The 23,839-nt window shown below is 42.7% G+C and overlaps 1 protein-coding gene across 2 annotated transcripts in view; it reads left to right on the top strand.

Annotated features, from left to right (window-relative positions):
* The window catches only part of LOC118366141 (copine-8), a 109,750-nt gene extending 98,418 nt beyond the window's left edge, over positions 1-11,332 (top strand). For both annotated transcript variants that reach the window (XM_052491749.1, XM_035748578.2), the window contains 3 exons: positions 914-971; positions 1,128-1,201; positions 4,389-11,332. In XM_052491749.1, coding sequence (XP_052347709.1) covers positions 914-971; positions 1,128-1,201; positions 4,389-4,577 — 321 coding nt within the window. In that variant the 3' untranslated portion in view covers positions 4,578-11,332. The remainder of the gene's footprint in view (positions 1-913; positions 972-1,127; positions 1,202-4,388) is intronic.
* Positions 11,333-23,839: the final 12,507 nt, after the last annotated feature.

Below are 23,839 nucleotides of genomic sequence, written 5' to 3'. Positions count from 1 at the left end.
CACCTCACTGTGCGTGCAGATGCACTCACACTTGCCTGCTGCCATTCCTGAGAAAGCGCTGTACTGGTGGTTCACAGATCCCGCAGCTGAATCAACTTTAGGAGACGGTTCTGGCGCTTGCTGGACTTTCTTGGGCGCCCTGAAGCCTTCTTCACAACAATTGAACCGCTCTCCTTGAAGTTCTTGATGATCCGATAAATAGTTGATTTAGGTGCAATCTTACTGGCAGCAATATCCTTGCCTGTGAAGCCCTTTTTGTGCAAAGCAATGATGACGGCACGTGTTTCCTTGCAGATAACCATGGTTGACAGATCAAGAACAATGATTCTAAGCACCACCCTCCTTTTGAAGCTTCCAGTCTGTTATTCAAACTCAATCAGCATGACAGAGTGATCTCCAGCCTTGTCCTCATCATCACTGACATGATGTCAGCTAGTCCTTTTGTGGCAGGGCTGAAATACAGTGGAAATTGTTTTTGGGGATTCAGTTCATTTGCATGGTAAAGAGGGACTTTGCAATTAATTGCAATTCATCTGATCACTCTTCCTAACATTCTGGAGTATATGCAAATTGCCATCATACATACTGAGGCAGCAGACTTTGTGAAAATTTATATTTGTGTCACTTTTGGCCACGACTGTACACACACACACACACACACACACACACACACACACACACACACACACACACACACACACACACACACACACACACACACACACAGCTTGGGGTGAATCAACTTTGTTGTATAAGCTGTATAGGTGCTCAGTCAAAGCCACTCATAAAACATATTTCACAGACTGTCTGACAGAATCCTATGCATATGTATACTGTGTGACAGACTCAACTTTGTCACAGACATAATGAGGAGAATATGAGACTCAAATTTGTTTCCTCGTGTCCTATCCAGGCTTCGTGTCTTCCAATGTCGATTATCATCGTAGGGGTGGGACCAGCAGAATTTGATGGTAAGAAACACGCAAACGCACACAGATGCACAAATGTACGTATGTGCACACACACACACACACACACACACACACAGACACACAGACACACACACACACACACACACAGACACTCCACTGAGCAGATGATGACTACAGTATGATGTTTCTTCTCAGCGATGATCGAGTTGGACGGGGATGAAGTGAGGATCTCGTCGAAGGGAAGATATGCAGAGAGGGACATTGTTCAGGTACACCATGTTCCTTCCGTCTGTTCCACTGCTAGGCTGCATGATGCATGGAGTCAAATAGGTCGGGTTTTGGGAGCATTAGAATATGCCACAAACAAAAACAAACTGTCTGCAACCATCTAGCCTCACTTTGCGACTGCTACTATTGTTCAAAGGGCTTTATAAAATGCTTTTGATTGATTTCATAGCGCAGAACAGTCAGGCCCATGGACAGATGCTACAACATACTACTTATATGCACATAATGATGATAAATGAACTAGTAGTAGAATCTAGGAACTAGAAGTACTAGAAAACAACATATTGGGAGGGAAATCACAGGTGGGATTCAACTGAATCATCCACAAAAACCAAAATGGACATTTACACAGATAGTAGTGCTCATACATTAGAGTTTAACAGCATGTTAACATCTGTGTTATGGCTCCTGGCCCTGGTTCCATTAGACAGACAGACATCTGGTCTGAGTTCAGATCATTCCCACCTGCTCTGCCCCCCCCCCATCAGGCCAGATGGACAGAGAACCCACAGAGGCCCCAGGCCTAATCTCTGTTAACCCAGAAGTAAAATCTTGCATAATTTGGTTAGCTGCTTGATTAACTTCTGAGTTTATATGTGTTAGAAATTGAGAGTTCAGGGCCTCCCGAGGGAACAGTGGTCTAACATTGCAGTGCTAGCTGTGCCACTAGAGGTCATAGTTCAATTCCAGGCTCTGTCACAGTCAGCCACAGCCGGGAGTCCCATGGGGCGGCACTCAATTGGCCCAGCGTCGTCCGGGTTAGGGGAGGGTTTGGCCGGCAGGGATGTTTTTGTCCTGTCGCGCACTAGCGTCTTCTGTTTTGGGCCGGGCACAATGCACGCTGGCGCGGATCTCCAGATATAGATGGTTTCCTCCAACACATTGGTGCGGCTGGCTTCCAGGTTAAGCGTGCAGTGTGTTAAGAAGCAGTGCGGCTTGGCAGGGTCGCGTTTCAGAGGACGCCGGCTCTCGACCTTCGCCTCTCCTGAGTCCATATGGGAGTTGCAGCGATGGGACAAGACTGAAACTACCAATTGGATACCACGAAAATTGGGGAGAAAAATGGGGTAAAAACATGTGTATTTATTTGAATGAACATAAGATTCAACAACTGAGACAAACTGAACAAGTTCCACAGACATTTGACTAACATAAATGGAATAATGTGTCCTTGAACAAAAGGTGGGTCAAAATCAAAGGTAACAGTCAGTATCTGGTGTGGCCACCAGCTGCATTAAGTACTGCAGTGAATCTCCTCCTCATGGACTTCACCAGATTTGCCCGTTCTTGCTATGAGATGTTACCCCACTCTTCCACCAAGGCACCTGCAAGTTCCCGGACGTTTCTGGGGGCAATGCCCTAGCCCTTACCCTGCGATCCAACAGGTCCCAGACGTGCTCAATGGAATTGAGATCCGGGCTGTTCGCTGGCCATGGCAGAACACTGACAATCCTGTCTTACAGAGAATCACAGAACAAGCAGCATGGCTGGTGGCATTGTCATGCTGGAGGGTCATGTCAGGATGAGCCTGCAGGAAGGGTACCACATGAGGGAGGAGGATGTGTTCCCTGTAACGTACAGCGTTGAGATTGCCTGCAGTGATGACAAGCTCAGTCCGATGATGCTGTGACACACCGTCCCAGACCATGACGGACCCACCACCTCCAAAATCGATCCCACTCCAGAGTACAGGCCTTGTTGTAACGCTCATTCCTTCAATGATAAACGAGAATCCAACCATCACCCCTGGAGAGACAAAACTTTGACTCGTCAGTGAAGAGCACTTTTTGCCAGTCCTGTCTGGTCCAGCAACGGTGGGTTTGTGCCCATAGCCTACATTGTTGCCGGTGATGTCTGGTGAGGACCTGCCTTAAAACAGGCCTGCAAGCCCTCAGTCCAGCCTCTCTCAGCCTATTGCGGACAATCTGAGCACTGATGGAGGGATTGCGCATTCCTGCTGTTACTCGAGCAGTTGTTGTTGCCATCTTGTACCTGTCCCTTAGGTGTGATGTTCGGATGTACCAATTCTGTGCAGGTGTTACACGTGGTCTACCACTGCGAGGATTATCAACTGTCCGTCCTGTCTCCTTGTAGTGCTGTCTTAGGCGTCTCACAGTATGGACATTGCAATGTATTGCCCTGGCCACATCTGTAGTCCTCATACCTCCTTGCAGCATGCCTAAGGCACATTCACGCAGATGAGCAGGGACCCTGGGCATTTTTCTTTGGGTGTTTTTCAGAGTCAGTAGAAAGGCCTCTTTAGTGTCCTAAGTTTTCATAACTGTGACCTTAATTGCCTACCGTCTGTAAGCTGTTAGTGTCTTAACGACTGTTCCACAGGAGCATGTTCATTAATTGTTTATGGTTCATTGAACATGGGAAGCATGGGAAACGGTGTTTAAACTCTTTACAATGAAGATCTGTGAAGTTATTTGAATTTTTACAAATTAACTTTGAAAGACAGGGTCCTCAACTTTTTTTGTTGAGTTTATATAAAAATAAATTGAGATATCCGGCAAAATCTAAGTCTCCACCGTCGCAAAAGGAAACTCTCAGCCAAAGCCCCTGTTCATATATATATCCGTTCTGCTCTTCCTCGCTCACTCACTCCATCACTATCTTTCAATCTGGACAGTTAGCTGCCTCTACACACACGCAGAGACAGGCAGGACCCCTATGAAAGACAGTTCTGTGATAAAACTGGCCCTGCCTCCATCCTCATTAGATCAGATATGAAAGAGACTGAGCGCTCGCTAGCAATGCACTGTACATCGCAACAAGAGACGAGGGAAACGAAAGACTTTGATAGCTGATTGGCTAGGACAATTTCACCTCGCTCTGAACTCACCTCGCTCTGAACTGTTATGAATAAATTCATGCTTTACTTTTTGTACTGTGGGTCCAAAAAGTCTCAACTTCAGTTTTCAAAGATCTTTGGAAGTGTTATTTACACATAATGGCCTAACACCTACTATATATTGCCTATACTTTTATTTTTGTTAATATTTAGTATATATTATTATTATTATGGTATATAATAGTAGTATATTTCTCCAACCCCATTTCTTCAACGTTTAGTAGCTAAACAACGTTTAGTAGCTAAACACCTGTATATTGACTAGACTATAACTAATTCCAGCCCTGTTTTGTCTTTCTCTTGTCTTACAGTTTGTCCCATTCAGAGACTACACCGATCGGACAGGGAACCACATCCTGAGTATGGCCCGTCTAGCCAAGGATGTCCTGGCTGAGATCCCTGACCAGTTCCTCTCCTACATGAGGATCAGAGGCATCAAGCCCTCGCCCGCACCCCCTCCATACACCTCCCCAGGACACCCCCTGCAGACGCAGATCTGAAGGGTGCGGAGATGCCCCCTGGTCCCGAACAAAAACCTCTTCAAATATGTATTCGTCTCTCTCCTCTCTGCATCACTCGCTCAGTGATAGGAGAGGCCTTCTTGGCTTTCTCGCACTCTCTCATTGCACTAATGGAGGCTGACTGACTGGCAGGGTTCTAGAAGTTTTTACTGAGCGGTTCTAAAGGGTTCTACTTTGGAACGGGCGGATGGAGTCAACAGAGGCATGTTTACTTTCATTGTCAAACGTTCCTCCGTTTGGACTTCGTGTATATCGGCCAATGGAGACACTCTCTGGGACACAACCGGGAAGATGGACAGAGTCTGGTCTTCCCAACTCACCTGGCAAGGAATGAAGGATTTAAGGAAAGAACGAAAGGAAGGATGACAGGAGGAAAGTTCCTGGGGACTGGCCTTTTTCAGGAGCAGAGTGGTGAAAAGGTTCTATAGTCTGGATGTGGTATCACTTGTCTGTTGTAAATAACTGGAAATATATTTCTATCTCTCTACTCTGTCTCTCTATTCTTCCAACTCTCACTCAATGTTTACAGTACATGTTAATGATAATGAGTTTTACCATTGGACACATGTATAATATACAGTACCAGTCAAAAGTTTGGACACATCTACTCATTCAAGGGTTTTTCTTTATTTTGACTTTTCTACATTGTAGAATAATAGTGAAGACGTCAAAACAATGAAATACACATATGGAGTCATGTAGTAACCAAACAAGTGTTAAACAAATCAAAATATATTTGAGATTCTTCAAAGTAGCCACCCTTTTCCTTGATGGCAGCTTTGCACACTCTTGGCATTCACTCAACTAGCTTCATTTTTTGGCTGCTTTTCCTTCACTCTGCGGTCCAACTCATCCCAAACCATCTCAATTGTGTTGAGGCTGGGTGATTGTGGAGGCCAGGTCATCTGATGCAGCACTCCATCACTCTCCTTCTTGGTCAAATAGCCCTTACACAGCCTGTTGGTGTGTTGTGTCATTGTCCTGTTGAAAAACAAATGATGGTCCCATTAAGTGCAAACCAGATGGGATGGCGTATCGCTGCAGAATGCTGTGGTAGCCATGCTGTTTAAGTGTGCCTTGAATTCCAAACAAATCACTGACAGTGTCACCAGTAAAGCACCAAAAGCACCATCACAGCACATCCTCCACGCTTCATGGTGGGAACCACACATGCGGAGATCCTCCGTTAACCTGCTCTGCGTCTCACAAAGACACAGCGGTTAGAACTAAAAATCTCCCATTTGGACTCATCGGACCAAAGGACAGATTTCCACGGGTCTAATGTCCATTGCTCATGTTTCTTGGCCCAAGCAAGTCTCTTCTTATTATTGGTGTCCTTTAGTAATGGTTTCTTTGCAGCAATTCAACCACGAAGGCCTGATTCATGCAGTATCCTCTGAACAGTTGATGTTGATTTGTCTGTTACTTGAACTCTGTAATGAAGCATTTATTTGGGATGCAATATCTGAGGCTGGCAACTAATGAACTTATCTGGGTCTTCCTTTCCTGTGGCGGTTCTCATGAGAGCCAGTTTCATCATGGCGCTTGATGGTTTTTGCGACTGCATTTGAAGAAACTTTCAAAGTTCTTGAAATGTTCCGTATTGACTGACCTTCATTTCTTAAAGTAATGATGGACTGTGGTTTCTCTTTGCTTATTTGAGCTGGGCTATGGTGTTTTACCCAATAGGGCTAATTCCGTATACCACACCTACCTTGTAACAACACAACTGATTGGCTCAAGTGCATTAAGATGGAAAGAAATTCCACAAATTAACAAGGCACACCTGTTAATTGAAATGCATTCCAGGTGACTACCTCATGAAGCTGTTTGAGAGAATGCCAAGAGTCTGCACAGCTGTCATCAAGGCAAAGGGTGGCTGCTTTGAAGAATCTCAAATATAAAATATATTGTGGCAATTTGTTTAACATTTTTTTGGTTACTACATGATTCCATATGTGTTATCTCATAGTTTTGATGTCTTCACTATTATTCTACAATGTAGAAATTAGTCAAAATAAAGGAAAACCCTTGAACGAGTAGGTGTGTCCAATCTTTTGACTGATACTGTACATACTTTCAGTTTGGAACTTTGGAATATCAATCAATATTCTCTCTCTTTATCTCTCAGCGTGTTGTCTTTGCCAGGGGAGTCAGGTTGAGGTTGAAACAGTGCAGGTCCAAGTAGCCACTGTACCATACTATGTTGTCCCTTTGCATGAGTGTAGCGTCAGAGCATGCATTGTGGTCCTACACTTCCCTGCCTGTCACTGCTCTCAGGCTTTGGGGTTAAATGTTTGTTGTTGATGCGCATTCTTGCTCCTTTCTAAACTGCCTTGGCGATAGGGTGCCCATGCCAGCCACGCTGCGAGTGCCCACGGGTTTTCTCACTGTGCCGAGAACAACAGTGACTCAACCAACATCATATTCTCTTCCAAATCCATTTAAATAACAACAGATGCTCTCCGATCCAGTTTGAGACAACAGCAGAAGCCCAGTAGTCAAAAACAGTTACAAAAATGATTTCCTTCTGTTCGGTTCTTGTTATTTTGTATTATTATTATTATTATTATTACATTTGTCATTTAGACTTACAGGAGCAGTTCGGGTTAAGTGCCTTGCTCAAGGGCACTTGGGCAGATTTTTTTCTTCTCAACTAGTCGGCTCGGAATTCGAACCAGCGACCTTTCAATTACTGACCCCAACACTCTTAACCACTTGGTTATTGCCTTGGAAGTTGATATTCTTAAGTAGATTGTTTTAAGTTGCCTTGTTAAGGTAACTTTATTGTTTTGAGTTGTGCCAATCATTATGTCATTATTTATTTGTTCTAGTGTTAAGCCCCGAGTGTGTTGGCCGCAGATGATGGTGTCTGGCGGTTATCATGACAACTTGTTCTTCCTAAATGTAATTCCCATCCAATAATCCCAATTAACAATACCCACTGAGGGTATCCTCGCCGAGGAAAAACTCCTGGCCCGTAGCCATTATACCCAGTCAACCCACTCTTACTTCTTACAGCCAGGGTATCCTCTTCAATCTGCTGTCTTAATGGGTTTGGAGTTTATATCAATTGCCTTTTAATGATTAATAATATTAATCATTATTATCATAATATAGCTATTAGCTACTGCTTGTATGGAGGTGGTGTGTAATTGATAACTTGATCGGTTACATATCAATATCCCTTATCAAACTAACAGACATTCCAACACTACATTTATGTATTTCGCAGTTGTTGCCATTTTCATGTGTGTGCCACTGTCAGTCTGTTGCCATATCATTACTGATAGACCGATGCCCTTTGCCACAATTCAACCACATAACAACTCCTCTCTTTTCTGTGTAATTCCTCCTCTTGTTTCACCGCAGCTCAGTGGACGCAGCCTTACAGATTACAATCGACTGGGTTTTAATGCTTTAAATAGGATCGACTCCAAGCCAATAGTATTTGGCATAGCAGTAAGAGGGGGTTACAGCCCAGTGGATTATGTCATTGGAGGGTCGTTTCATGTAATTTCGTTATTCTATGTCAATGTTAAAGGGATAGTTCGCCCAAATTACAAAATTCCATATTGGTTTCCTGAAAGCAGTCTATGGACAAAAGTACGACAGCAAACCATTCTTTGGTTTTGTTTACTTGGCCACTGTTTTTTGAATTCTAACTTTTTAGCATTTGTCACACAATCCAATGCAAGTCAATGGTACCTACAGTGCCTTGCGAAAGTATTCGGCCCCCTTGAACTTTGCGACCTTTTGCCACATTTCAGGCTTCAAACATAAAGATATAAAACTGTATTTTTTGTGAAGAATCAACAACAAGTGAGACACAATCATGAAGTGGAACGACATTTATTGGATATTTCAAACTTTTTTAACAAATCAAAAACTGAAGAATTGGGCGTGCAAAATTATTCAGCCCCCTTAAGTTAATACTTTGTAGCGCCACCTTTTGCTGCGATTACAGCTGTAAGTCGCTTGGGGTATGTCTCTATCAGTTTTGCACATCGAGAGACTGAAATATTTTCCCATTCCTCCTTGCAAAACAGCTTGAGCTCAGTGAGGTTGGATGGAGAGCATTTGTGAACAGCAGTTTTCAGTTCTTTCCACAGATTCTCGATTGGATTCAGGTCTGGACTTTGACTTGGCCATTCTAACACCTGGATATGTTTATTTTTGAACCATTCCATTGTAGATTTTGCTTTATGTTTTGGATCATTGTCTTGTTGGAAGACAAATCTCCGTCCCAGTCTCAGGTCTTTTGCAGATTCCATCAGGTTTTCTTCCAGAATGGTCCTGTATTTGGCACCATCCATCAATTTTAACCATCTTCCCTGTCCCTGCTGAAGAAAAGCAGGCCCAAACCATGATGCTGCCACCACCATGTTTGACAATGGGGATGATGTGTTCAGGGTGATGAGCTGTGTTGCTTTTACGCCAAACATAACATTTTGCATTGTTGCCAAAAAGTTCAATTTTGGTTTCATCTGACCAGAGCACCTTCTTCCACATGTTTGGTGTGTCTCCCAGTTGGCTTGTGGCAAACTTTAAACGACACTTTTTATGGAAATCTTTAAGAAATGGCTTTCTTCTTGCCACTCTTCCATAAAGGCCAGATTTGTGCAATATACAACTGATTGTTGTCCTATGGACAGAGTCTCCCACCTCAGCTGTAGATCTCTGCAGTTCATCCAGAGTGATCATGGGCCTCTTGGCTGCATCTCTGATCAGTCTTCTCCTTGTATGAGCTGAAAGTTTAGAGGGACGGCCAGGTCTTGGTAGATTTGCAGTGGTCTGATACTCCTTCCATTTCGATATTATCGCTTGCACAGTGCTCCTTGGGATGTTTAAAGCTTGGGAAATCTTTTTGTATCCAAATCCGGCTTTAAACTTATTCACAACAGTATCTCGGACCTGCCTGGTGTGTTCCTTGTTCTTCATGATGCTCTCTGCGCTTTTAACGGACCTCTGAGACTATCACAGTGCAGGTGCATTTATACGGAGACTTACACACAGGTGGATTGTATTTATCATCATTAGTTATTTAGGTCAACATTGGATCATTCAGAGATCCTCACTGAACTTCTGGAGAGAGTTTGCTGCACTGAAAGTAAAGGGGCTGAATAATTATGCACGCCCAATTTTTCAGTTTTTGATTTGTTAAAAAAGTTTGAAATATCCAATAAATGTCGTTCCACTTCATGATTGTGACCCACTTGTTGTTGATTCTTCACAAAAAATACAGTTTTATATCTTTATGCTTGAAGCCTGAAATGTGGCAAAAGGTCGCAAAGTTCAAGGGGGCCGAATACTTTCGCAAGGCACTGTATATTAGCATTTTCATTGCTTCGTATGCAAATCATCTCAAGTAACATACTTGATTTTAATATGAAGTGTAAAAATGCCACTATGTGTCCTCTTTCTGGTGTCTTTTTGAGGTGGAACGACCCTGGACAGAAGTAGACAAGCAGGTCAACCCACTGATTTAGTCAGAGGAGTACAGGCATTTAGTGCTACATGCCTGAGTCGACACAGTGCCACACCTATACAGGGAGATGTTGGCTAGCCTAGAGAGAGAATAACCTCACACGGTATATTCAACATGGCAGTCTGCCGTTTTAACCCACGTACTTTACACAACATATATTTGATGAGAAACTCTGCCTTGTTTAAAACATTTTTGTTTAAAGACATACAGTAGACACAAACGGTCTTTCCAACCTTTCCTGTCTCTCTCACAACTTTCAGTAATGTCTTCTTTCATCGTGTTTTTCTCACACATTTGAAAGCCTTCCATAATTGCCTCCTCTGCATCTGTAGTTGTAGCTGGTCTTGAGTCTTTGTATCATAAGAAACCTTAGCCAAATCCATATGAGGCATCGCATGGCTCGTCAAAAGAAATGCACGATGTGGGGAATAGCTAGTGTGTTATTTGAAACCCAGCTTGTCTGTGCTGCAGTCTTCCACTGGGCTTGTAGCAGAGCAGGAGGTATCATTAGGACTTTGGGTCACAGTCTAGAGCTCGTTATAGGCTCCCATTAACCACCCACAGGCTACTGACACAGTGTGGACACACACACACACGTGTGCCCGTGCATACACACACACACGACCACGCAGACACGCATCCAGCTGAGATCATGTTCACCATCAAGGACTACTGACGTTGTCATTTTTTGCGCTCTCTTTTTACACTACTGTGGAAAGGATCATTCTTTTCTTTCACTGCTTTGCCACAACACTTGCCATCTGCTTGCCAAGCCGTGTGTGTGTGTGTGTGTGTGTGTGTGTGTGTGTACGCGTGCCGCCAGAGTTTTTAATAGAGCATGTGAGTTCACACACGTGATCTTTGTTTACTAAAGATATCCAAGATATCCGTGCACTATGTTTGCATGTACAGTTTTACATGAGATGCACCAGTTCTTTTGTTGTAATTGAGTGTTTTGGAAAAAGAAAATCTATGAAAATAACTATACAAAATGGCCTTAAAATAAATTCACTGATTTCTTGGAATTTGTGCGATGCCTTCAGATATTGACTTGTTCTCTCTTTTTGTGTCCGTGTACAATGTTTTCTTTGCATAACTTCATTTATGGGGGAAACAATTTTAGGACTCCGTGGTCAATCAGATGAAAGCCTGACTGAAGTTCTGATTGTCTGGTAATCCATATTATAGATTACTATTTCTGAATCAAACTACTGATTTTTAAATAAAGATTCTTACTTAACACTAACTTTCTGCTGAAGTGCTTTTCTTTGCATGAATTACTTTCTCAACATTTTTACAGAAAAGGATAGGAGAGGAGAGTTCTCAATAGATCACTCCTCCAGCCTTCCTCTTCTCCTCCTGGCTTCCAACAGTCTCATTCTCAACCCATTAGGGGTAATGTCTGTTTTGTGTGTTGGTGTGACGTTCTAATTGCAGAAGGAGAATATAAGAGAGAAATAGGAGACGGCACGGGTCAAAATGATTGATTGATGACCGTACGTCATGATGACGTGTACATGTCTGAATATGGGCCTTCGGCCCGTCCCCCCCCCCCTGTTCATGTGTTCACGTGTGAGAGGGTGTGTGTTATTTTATAGCTCGATGGTATGCTTTGAAGTAGGCCTGTTGCTTGATGTCTAGGGGGGGCTGGTTGAACTGGGGAGGGTGGGGGTTGAGTGTTTGAACTTTTGGGACTGTGTATGTCCCCCCCACCCCCAGTTTTATCTCCCTTATGGTTGTTATCTATGAAGTAGGAATGTCCAGGGTTATGTATCTGGGGCCTAGGCTTTATAAATGTCAATTTTTAAGACCTGAATATTAAATATCTAAAATATGTCTACAAGGGGAATTCTTGGAGTGCTCTGTAGCTCATGTCATGAATCCAACGCCAAAAGCCTGGAGGATATTTTGCTTGAGGCTCCCGAATGTTTTAAAGGATTTTTGTGTACAAGCGAGGGACATATTTCGTACATATTCAACCCGGAGGAATCTACGGTTAAGATATTCACAGACAGCGTGTCCCAAACCCTTTTATCGTTCAGAACCCGAGCCTTTTTCTCCAGCGCTAAGGATGCGAGAATGGCTTAAAATAAGGCTAGCTTTGTGTCAAATGGAACGCGTCCTGAGTGCTTCAAGGCTGCCAGGATATGCGTTGGAAGAACAAGTCTGTGGACGAAATGATCTAATGGCTCTGAGAGTCACTTCCATGGGGTATAGCCCGGACTCCAGAGTGACAATTTTAGCATGTGAACAATTTGATAGGGCAAATGCTACGAAAACGGTCAGTTCATATGTATCCTCCAAAGCATGCAAGGATGTACATTTTTTTCAAATAATGTCCAGTTTTGAATGGCGAGATTACATTTTCCGAACCCTGATGAATAAGCTGGACAGTCTTTTCGAAAATCGTGAACAATTACGGCGATGGCCGAGGTTATCGTTGAGACATACCCCGGAACAACAAAAAGGTCGAAGGCAGATCTTTCCCTGGAGGGAAAGTGGACAGAGCTTCGACGGAGCTCGGAAAAGACTTTGCGATGGGGAATTGGAAAACGGATAATGTTCAGGGCTAACAGGGCCCCTATATCTGTAAGAAATAGTAAAAAATGTTGAATTATAACGTGAGTTAAAATGTAGGTGTTAATTTTTGAAAATGTATAGCCCCCATTTAACTAAGGGGTAGCGCTCTTTTCTCTCACGCTAGGGTCTGGCGCAGACAACTGTAAGATCTGAAAAAACATGTATTATTTTATATTCTATTCCTACATGGGTATGTTATGAACATTACGTTTTATTAAAGTTTGTAATAATGTACAAAGACCGGCCTCCAAGGTTTTTATTTTTACATAAAACACATGTGATGAATGTTTAAATATTATTCAAATGTGTTACTTAATTCAAACATGTCTTAAAGGTTGTACGAAATATTTTGGAATTCAATAAAAGGAATTTAAAAAACGGTATCTCACCCTTTAACTATGGGAAAAGCCTATTTAACAACGTCTTCCAGCTCTGTCGCGAAGTAAAATAGAATCAGGGGTGTGTGTGTGTGAGTGGTCTTGGGGGCGTAGCAACAGGCGTGTGTGTGTGTGTGTGTGTGTGTGTGTGTGTTACATAAATCCTAAGGGGGTGGGGTTCAACCCGGGGTCCCAGAGCTCTATCTGTAGAGAATCGTTTGAAACCAAGGTTTACATTATCCGTCATATGGCCTGTCAAGATATAGGCCTACAGCCCGGGTTAAACACTGATATCTAATCAACACACAGGGATTCTAGCAAACCCAATGCAGACAGAACGGTACTTTGAATTCAAAGCCTTTTGGAGGCTCTAAAACAGACATACAGGGGTGGCATAAATCTCTCAAAAACTAATTCCGTACTTTTAGATAGTTAGGGACAGAAATATTTTTAACGTTGTTAGCATTGCTTTAACGCAAAATACAGCCCCGAATATTGAGCTGCACGGACAGATTAAAAAATAATAATAATAATATTCGGAATAAGTGAATCTCGCATAATGGATATTTCTGGAGGTGAGTAAATGAAAAACATATTTTAAGATTTGTTTGAATATTATTGGAATATTAACCCCTAGTTATTTGGGTATTTCAGGCCAAAAGGCCAATATAGTTCAAAAAAAAAAAAAAAAAAGTGTAGATATAGCGTATAACTGTTAATATTGTCTAATGGTGTCTAGGCTCCCCGACATTTACGCAGCTTTTAAGCGATTTTTACCTGATCTGGAACAACATGAGGGGGGTTCACAGGCGCAAAAGTCTGGCAGGCAATCACCAGCGGCCTTTTTTCGTTGTAAATCCTTATAATTAAATACATACCGAAGAATATTTATATATAAAAATTAAAAACTGGGTGTACTATTTAAAAAAAAAACTTTTATGTATTTACAGCCGACATACAGCCAGGAATGATAAAGGATGCGTTATGGACATCTGACACGCAGGACTTTGATGCAATTCTACCGTTCTGTACGAGCGATTTTTCAAACTCACCGCGAATCCAGGGAACATCGACCCCCGCCCGAAATATTCCAGACCGTGGTTGCCCAAGTACATTGCTCGGAATCAAGCCCACCCGAAAACTACTGTTGGGCCGGGAACTTGCTGCTTCACGAGCCGTCGCTCCAGGGACACGGTATGAGACCATTATACAGTTTTGTTATTAGTTATCAGCCTTTTTATTAGTTATAGATCTGTTGATAGCCTATGTTAAAACAAGGACAAATAATGTTTTTTCAGACTGCCCGGAGACAGGCCCAGCAGAATCTGGAACGCTAGAGGGAAAAAGTCACACACCCCCGGTTTCGGCGATTCGTCACAACAAGCGCCAAAAAAGCAGAGGTATTTTAACTATGTATTGTTAATATATATTATTATAACGGAAAGGTATTTGACATTTGTATGTAGCTAACATATATATTTTTTATATCTAATAACGTAATTATGTATGTACTATTTTCATTCAGACTCCTCCCCAGCCGAACAAGAAAAAACAGGGGCACAGACGACCACATACATCTAAACGTATGAACGTAACACCAACCATACAGTCAGGAACGTTAGATGAAAGCATATTAACACAGATTCCAGCCGAACTCTTAGAAATGATTAATCGTATGAACGAGTCAGGGGCGTCTGAGGAAAACATGTTATCCCAGATTCCCGAAGCCCTCATAACCTTAATTAATCGGATGAACGAGAGTCAGACAATTTCGGCCCCGACCACCCCAACAGCGATAGAACAACCCGTAACGCCTAGGTCCGTAGAGTCTGAAATGCCACAAGATGTTTTTGGGGAATTGGACAATTGTCTAATAAATCTGGAGGCAGATGTTCATGATAGACGTGTCAGGGTTGTGTACAGGAATAAATTCAACAATACAGAGATTCAACAGTTTTTCAATTTCCTATGTGTGAATCAGAATCTTGACACTGCTGTATTTTACATGATGATAATGGACACTCTGAATGACCTGTTAGAAACGGCAAGAGATTATGGCGAACCTCGTGATGTCTTACAGTTGGAAATATGTGGAGATAGCGTGCATAATACAGTATCTCTTATTTTACCCAATGGCGAAGCAGATCTTGAACAATTTACAGCGCTGGTAGAACGCCTTGTTCAGTCAAATTTAGCCATCATAGCCGATCGGACCCTCGAGCTTGTAGTGCAAATAATACATCAACCGCAGGGGGGGGGGGGGCAGAGAAGGAAGCTTGATAGCCTAATGCAGTCAGAAATCATAAGCAATAAAAGGGCCTACCTCATAAACGTTCACAATCCCGATAATAAGCTATGTTTTGCAATAGGCCTAGCGCATTTACTTAACCCCGGATGTACTGATCTGACGGCATTGCAAAAGGCTAGATAGATCCAAATGTCGGTGGGTCTCTGGATACATGGAGGGGTGGCATTCTCAGACATTGTCAAATTTGAAAACCTTCTGAATATCAAGATTGTGGTTTTGTACCACAGTAGAGCTAATGCAGCTCTCTTGAAGTTCCAAAACACCCCCCAACCGCACCCTCAGATTCTGTACTCTTATGTGCAAAACGAACATTACTATGCCGTTACCAACATCAAGGCGTTCATAGGTGCACCCTACGTGTGTACATCCTGCCATACCGGCTACACCCGAAAGGGGGCACTCGTGCCGTTATAACTGTTCGGTATGTCAGGATGCAGAGTGCCCTATGCAAACCTTAAACTTGACACCATGTGAGGATTGCCATCACACATGTCGTTCGACCTACTGTTATGATAAACACAAAATTGAAACATGGCACCCTAAGGCCTGTAAATCTGTAAGCATTTGTGCCATTAACAAGAAATGCCCAAAATGTCATTGCAATTACAGCCTTAAAATAGATAGCCCTAAACCACATGTTTGTGGAATCATACATTGTCCAATCTGTAAAGGGGCTCTGAAAAGCAGAAATGCTGAAGTGGTTCAAGAAGTGCCACACGAGTGTTATATTCAGCCCTTGGCTGAAGATGAACATTCAGAGAAATATGTGTTCTATGATTTTGAGACAAATCAGCAATCGGGGGATCATTTGCCTATTTTTGTATCTACCATGACATTCAAGGGGGAAAAGTGGTCTGCAGAAGGATCCAATTGTGCACTACTCTTTCTAAAACATTTTAGAAAACCACAGTACCGAAACTTTACGTTTATAGCGCACAATGCTAGAGCCTACGACTCTTACCTTCTTCTGAACCTTGATACAGCAAGGCGTGGCCCCCAGGGTCATAGCGCAAGGTAGTAACATCTTGTGTTTTGTAGATCCAGCCTTCAACCAGAGATACATTGACAGTTTAAGCTTCTTACCCATGAGATTGGCTCAAATGCCAGAGGCCTTGGGTTTTGAAAACTCTGAAAGGCTGGTTCCCCCACTTCTTCACATCTGAGGAGAATCTACATTATATCGGATCATATCCCAGCCCAGAAATTTACGGGTGTGATCAAATGTCTCCCAAAGAGCGTGAGAGATTCATGATTTGGTATGAGACAGTAAGACAATGATGTGGTTATACTTCGTGAAGGATGCCTCAGATTCAGAGAAGAGGTAATCAAAGATGCAGGTATTGACCCCTGGAGTTGTACAACTATTGCATCGGCATGCATGAAAACATATCGTACACACTATCTGCCTACAGCCTCTATAGCTATCCCCTCGCCTGACAACTACCGACGCCAATTCAAGGCATACTCTAGTGGGTCCATTCAATGGCTAGAGTATATGGCCCAGGATAAAGACATTTTTATTCAACATGCTTTGAATCGAGGGGAGAAGGCATTTGGCTCTAACCATGTAGATGGCTACAACCAGATTGACGGGGTTGAGACCGTGTATGAGTACAATGGTTGTTTCTTCCATGGTTGCAAATCTTGCTTTGTGCCCCAGAACATGTGTGTCCTAACCCAAAAGACTTTTGGGGAAATGTACCAAGAGTTTCAAGACAAAGTTGCTTCTTTACAGGCTACTTACGGTCTAAAAGTGGTTGTTTTGTGGGAGCACGAATGGACAGCCCTCAAAAAGTCTGATCCTCATGTTCAAGCATTCCTTTCCAGCTTTGACACCCCAGAACCCCTGGAACCACGACAGGCCTTGTATGGCGGCCGTACCAATGCTTTGACATTGAGGTATGTAGCGCAACCCGACGAGACAATAGGATACGTAGATTTTACATCCCTTTATCCGCATGTAATGAGTTCAACATGCTATCCTATAGGTCATCCTGAAATTATTCATCGTGATTTTGACTTACCTCAAAACTATTTTGGTCTGATCAAAGCAACAGTCTACCCTCCAAGGGGTTTGTTTATACCTGTGTTGCCTTACAGGGGCCCTCAAGGAAAACGTTTCTTTCCCCTTTGTCGCACCTGCAGTGAAAACATACAATAAACCCCATGTGATCACACTGATCAAGAAAGAGCACTGACAGGTGTATGGGTCACAGATGAATTCTCTAAGGCTTTAGAGATGGGGTATCGTGTGGCCAAAATCTTTGAAGTATGGTACTTTTCAAAGAAATCAGACACTCTTTTTAAAGAGTACATCAAGACCTTCTTGAGATGTAAGCAAATGGCTTCAGGCTATCCAGCATCGGTCACAGATCAAGAGAGTAAAGACAGGTACATTCAAGACTATCATGACAGAGAAGGCATCCTTCTTGACCCTGATAGAATAGAGGTCAACAAAACCAAACGAAATGTGTCGAAATTGTACTTAAATTCGCTTTGGGGCAAATTAGCGCAGAGGTGTAATATGCTAACAACGTCGATTATTAAAGACCCTGAAGAATTTTTGGAATTTGTTTTTTCGAACAATTTCACATTTTTCATTCTTGAGTCAAGACATTGCCTTGATGCAATGGCGACGTAACAAGAAGTGGGTTCTACCCCGGGTAATGTAAATGTGTTTCTTGCAGCATTTACCATGGCCTATGGCCGACTTGAACTGTACACGCTCATGGAGCAGCTTCAGAGGCGGGTGCTTTACCAAGACACAGACTCTGTGGTCTATGTAAGCAAACCAGGGGATTGGAGCCCCCACTCAGCAACTATCTGGGTGGCTTAACGAGTGAACTCGCAGAGGGTGACCATATCACAGAATGGTCATCCTGTGGGCCCAAAAGCTATGCTTTTAGAATGCTAAAGAATCACGTCGTATTGAAAGCCAAAGGAGTGACTCAAAACTATGAAAATGCCCAGCGTGTAAACTTTGAATCAATCACACGCTTGGTCGAGGGGTTCCTAAATGACAGGAATAGTGACTTGGAGATTTTGAGCTCCTACAAAAAGATTGTTAGGGATAAAAAGGGATTCCATCTGAGGAATGCCCCACTCATTAAAAGATTCAGGGTTGTCTATGACAAGAGAGTGCATTTGCCTGACGGGACCACATTGCCCTATGGCTACTGACTTATGCTACAGGCCGCAGTGTGTCAGGCGTGACTCAAAAAACTATGAAAAAATACCCCTCGTGTAAAAACTAGGAATCAATCACACGCTTGTTCGAGGGGGGTTCCTAAATGACAGGAATAGTGACTTTGAGATTTAGGAGCTCCTACAAAAAGATTGTTGGGTATAATAAAGGGCTTCCATCTGAGGAAGGCCCCACTTACTAAAAGATTCAGGGTTGTCTATGACAAGAGACTGCTTTTGCCTGACTGGACCACATTACCCCTTTGGCTACTGACTTATGCTACAAGCTACCGGGGTCTTAAAGCTTAAGATATAATGACTGCTGTAGAAGGTTTTGACCCCGGTTGCAACTACCATTTTCGGCCTTAATCGCAGGGCCTTCGAATAGTGGTAAAACTTGTTTTGTAAAAAGTATTTTAGAGAATTCTGAACATGTGTTATCTCAAAAGCCTGATAATGTTGTGTGGTGTTATTCATGTTATCAACCTCTGTATGATGAATTGTTGAAGACAATAAAAATCAAGTTTGTTGAAGGAATACCTGATTCCCTGTCTGATGATGAACTTTTACCTCCTCATAAAAACAATCTGTTGGTTTTGGACGATATGCTATTTGCAGGTAGCGAACATCCCGAAATTGCCCGAGCGTTTACCCAATATACTCATCATAGAAACCTGTCCGTGCTTTACTTGGTGCAGAATGTGTTTCACCAAGGTAAAAATAGCCGCACCATCAGTTTGAACGCCAATTACATGGTTTTGTTCAAAAATCCTAGAGACAAACTACAAATTAACACTCTAGCTCAGCAGATGTACCCGGGAAGGAAATCCTACTTTATGGAGAGCTACGAGGACGCTACCCAAGCGCCATTTTCTTATTTAATCGTGGATTTAAAAGCAAATACTCCAGAACACCTGAGGCTACGAACCGGTCTGTTCCCGTGGGAGTGGCCGGCTGCGTACATTCCTAAAAAAAAGTAGCCGCTATGTCTCTGCGTTTAAAAAGAAACTTGCCCCTCTTGAGAAGCCTAGTTGGGGCTACATCTAATGAACGATCTTGGGTCCCTGTTCTTCAGATCTCATATTATCCCTATGTGAGATTGCTTTGAATCTTCTCAAAGGACGCATTCCACTCACCCTGACACAATTTAAAAAATTAAAGAGACAAAAGACCTCGATCAAGCTCTTTGCCAATAAAAGGGTCAGTCTTCAAAAGAAACGACATAGCATACAACAGTCTGGCGGTTTTATTCTACCTTTACTAAGTATAGCCGTGCCCTTCATCACCAGCCTTATTGCAGCCCGACGTGGTGGTTGAACACAGGGTGATGGCCAATAAAATGTATCTGGTGCCACAACAAGAGTTGGATAGACTTAAAAAAAACAAGTGCAGGGGCCCCCGAAAATATCAGACAAACAGCGGAAAATGAAGGATATTTTGAATCAAAAAGGATTGAACCCCTACGATAAGGTCCAAAAATACACAAACCTCTTGCAAAGGTATTTGTCCTTGGTGAAACAAGGGGAGAGAGACAGGCCATTTACCTATTTCCCTACAGGACCCTTTAAAAGATGACGAGCCTCGCGAGAGCCACGCCCCTGTAAGGCCTGTACCTGCGAGCTTACCGTCTGAAGATCAAATGCCTGTTGAAGATAACGTTATGTATGACTTGTTAACCCATGTTCCGGCACGTAACAGGAAAAATGCTAGCTACATTATGAACAAGCTAAAAGACTCAAATGGGGCAGCTACTTGGAACGACAAAGGAGAGTTTATCCTTCAGGGTGCGGTTGTCAAGGGTTCACATATACTTGACTTGCTTAAAAGTACCACATCTGCCCACAAGGTTGCTGATGACTGCAGACCTCCAGGGTGGCTTCAGTTTCTTAAGGCCCTGGCCATCCTCAACATACCCCTCTCGGGTGTACCCAACTATAAGATTCGGCAACAGATTCACTCTTTAAAACACAAACCTTAACCGAGATACAGCACCCCTAAAGATGCCCCAAAACCCTCGCATCCTGATGAAATGACTGACGATAACCCATTTACCCCACTGAACGCCTCTGGACCTTTCCCTAAAATCCCGATCTCTCTGGGTGGTTAGCCTTTTGAATGACTTTTGAATGACTATGATTAAATTCAATACATTTTATTTAAAAAATAAGTAATTTAACATTTGTGGCATTCTTGAAACATTTGGCGTGAGCATACGCCTTGATTACACTTTCTTAAAGGATACACATTTGAACACTTTTGATATTTTCTAACAAAACAAGCTACAACTTTATCATTACTTCTTAAATCATCCTTATAAAGAGACATAACGTCTTCAAAAGAAACTCCCGGGCTCTTTGGCATAGGTAGAATACAGTGTTGACCGCATGTCGTTGAAAGGGTATCTTGCACCTGTTTGATGTTGTAGTATATCTTTGAGCAGTTTTTGGTCAGAAATTCTTTAATAGATTTGGGGAAATGTGAAAAACCGGGGGAAAGCCATAGGAATCAAAAAAGTTTAGATTTTTCTTCCTCCTTCCTCTTCTAATGTCACAGCTAGCCAATGTTCACCCGGCATGTTTTTAGGATGGGTATTGACAATAAACATTGCAGGCCGCACCTTCCATTTCTCCATAGGTAATTCATCACAAGCCAACACTCCGCAAAATTGTTTTCCAATCAGTCGGCTCATCAGCCCTTCCAACTCTTGGGTATTCATGTCTTTGTTCAACGATCCTTAATAATAATCTACTAAAACCTGTCTTCGGCTATTCACCGCCAAGATTGAATCAGAGCAGGCATAAACAATCATGCTAACGGTACAGGCTAAAGGTGTACGGAAACGCATTTCCAGCCTGAGGTTACCTTGGGACACCACAGAAAGTTTTCCTGAGGTGTCATCATCTGGGGATAAATTGAAAGCATACATTGTGTAACCCTCTGCAAAATAATTTCTGTCAATAGGTAAAGAGAGATCTTTTAGATGCCTCCCGGTAGCCAGGAATAGATTGTAAAATTCTCTCACAGATATGTTGTTATTAAATTGCGGTTGGAAAGCCTTAGCAGGGACCTGACGTCCGTCCTGACACAGAGCGACATACTCTGCATTGAAGTGTTGAAAATTAAATGGGTTTTTATTTAAGCTGCCCGTATTGGAGGCGTGATCAACCAAACCTATAACCACGTACCGCGGTAAAGGGCCTAGAAATAGGTTTTCTTGACTGCAGATTCTGCTGCCCACAGGTATCCTAAATGTTTTCATGGTAATTCTTTGGAGAGGGTAAAGGGCATTTCCTTTCAGCAAAGCCTGTGAGTGACCCAGACGAACTGCCGGAGATACCGATACTTTTTTAATAAAAAGCGTGGCCCCCAACACTTTTAAGCTAAAGTCCCCATCCGTTGCAGACATTAGGAAAAACTCATCCTTGGCCCTGGTTAATTTTAGTCTTAAATCAACCACATTTAAGAGTAAACGTTCTTGAAAGAAAATGTCAGAGTGTATAGGGCCTAGCAGATGAAACTCTCGAGATTCTGCACAGTAGCGAGCCCGTGCGGCCAGGCCTTTATTTGCACCTGTGGATGGGTTTGTCGATTCCATAGAGCCTCCTGCAGTATCCTTGCTAAAAAGCCCTGCGCTGAATTGGGTCTTGAGAGTGTCTTCAGAGTAGTTGAGTAAGCATTCCATGATGGCACGGTAGGGGTATGTGGCACTGCTTTGACTGATTAGACGTTCCTCCAAAGTCACATAATTAATGAGACTCACTTTGGCATCGTTTGCAATATCAGTACCATCTCTTTTGGTCACTTTTAGACACAAATGCACCAAGGTATTGTTGAGGTCCAGATAGTTGTCACCGTGGCCTGGTATGAAAAACTCTATGGGGCCGTTGTCTGTAATGGCAGAGAGTGGGGCTATCTCCACATAACTGGACCTCTCTACTGAATGTTGGGTTAAGGGGGCCGTGAAAAGATAGAGCTCTGTTTTTATAGCTTCAGAGGACATGCGGTGTAAAAGAGCCATGTTGCTTGTTCTTTTAGAAAATACTTCCGAGTATTCTTTTTACCGTTTTTGGTCCAGACCTCCTCACTTTACCCCGTCTTTGACTAACTGAGTTTCTTTTAACCGTTAACCTCCGTTTTTTAGGCGCAAGTCTTCGCCTTATACCCGGCAATCTCTTTTTCGGTCTTCGAGACAACATCATCAACCCCGAGCCTTCTTGACTCTCGACATCTGGTGACGCCCTTCTAAAATAATAAATAAAAATAATATGCCATTTAGCAGACGCTTTTATCCAAAGCGACTTACAGTCATGTGTGCATACATTCTACGTATGGGTGGTCCCGGGAATCAAACCCACTACCCTGGCGTTACAAGCGCCATGCTCTACCAACTGAGCTACAGAAGGACCCTTCTGGTTATCGCATTGGCGACAACCTCACTTACTATATTTTTTGCTGCTAATTTTAAATGCGGTTTGGCTATGCTGAAGCCTCTCTTCATAAACGGTAAAACCATCCTAAAGAGGTTACGAAATATCCCTCCGATCCCCGAACCATACATGGTGGGCATACATAATAGCCGGGTAACCCATTACCCACTTGATCCACATAGTATGTGACATACCGGTTAGGGTCGAGATGTCGGTGTTCCATAATTTTAATTTAGATGTATTATGTATATAAAATATATAATACTAATATTATATATGTAGAGAGGTTTTGGTGGGTCTAAAGTGGTTTTACAATCGTTTTACCATAAGTAAATTCAATGTTTTCGTTCTGATCCGTTTTAAGCTCAACAAGAATGTTTTCAATATATTTCTTGCTTACAGGTACGTAGTGTGGCTTGTCGTAGGTGACAGTGACTATGTCGCCGTCCTTTCCGTCTATATGAACCGTTCTCAGGAGTGGCACACAGCTGTCTCCGACCCTTTGATAGGATATGATGTCGGTATACACAAATATGTTGGAAAATCCTGCATGTATATCCTCGGGGAATGGGAATAATTTATCTCTCACATACGTCCATTTATTGGGCCCCATCCCCAACATGTATGCTAAATTACCTCCGTTCTTTATCCCCCCGGAAGCATCTCCTGAGATTTGTACCCTTTTATGTATAGGGTTGTACATCAGGAATATTTCCATACTGTTCTGCGATAGACGTTCATTCAACTCGGAGACAAGCCTTTCGACGGTTCTATAGAACCCTTTTTTAACCTTAATAAATTTTGCAGGTTCCGTTAACTTTTTGAAATAAAATTCCGGGTCCTTATCTTTGATATTATACCAGCTATGGGGGTATGTA

Source organism: Oncorhynchus keta, chromosome 33 (genome assembly GCF_023373465.1).
Source record: "Oncorhynchus keta strain PuntledgeMale-10-30-2019 chromosome 33, Oket_V2, whole genome shotgun sequence".
Classification (NCBI taxonomy): domain Eukaryota; kingdom Metazoa; phylum Chordata; class Actinopteri; order Salmoniformes; family Salmonidae; genus Oncorhynchus; species Oncorhynchus keta.
The sequence above is the reverse complement of the archived record's forward strand: the minus strand, read 5'-3'. Positions and strand labels throughout refer to the sequence as shown.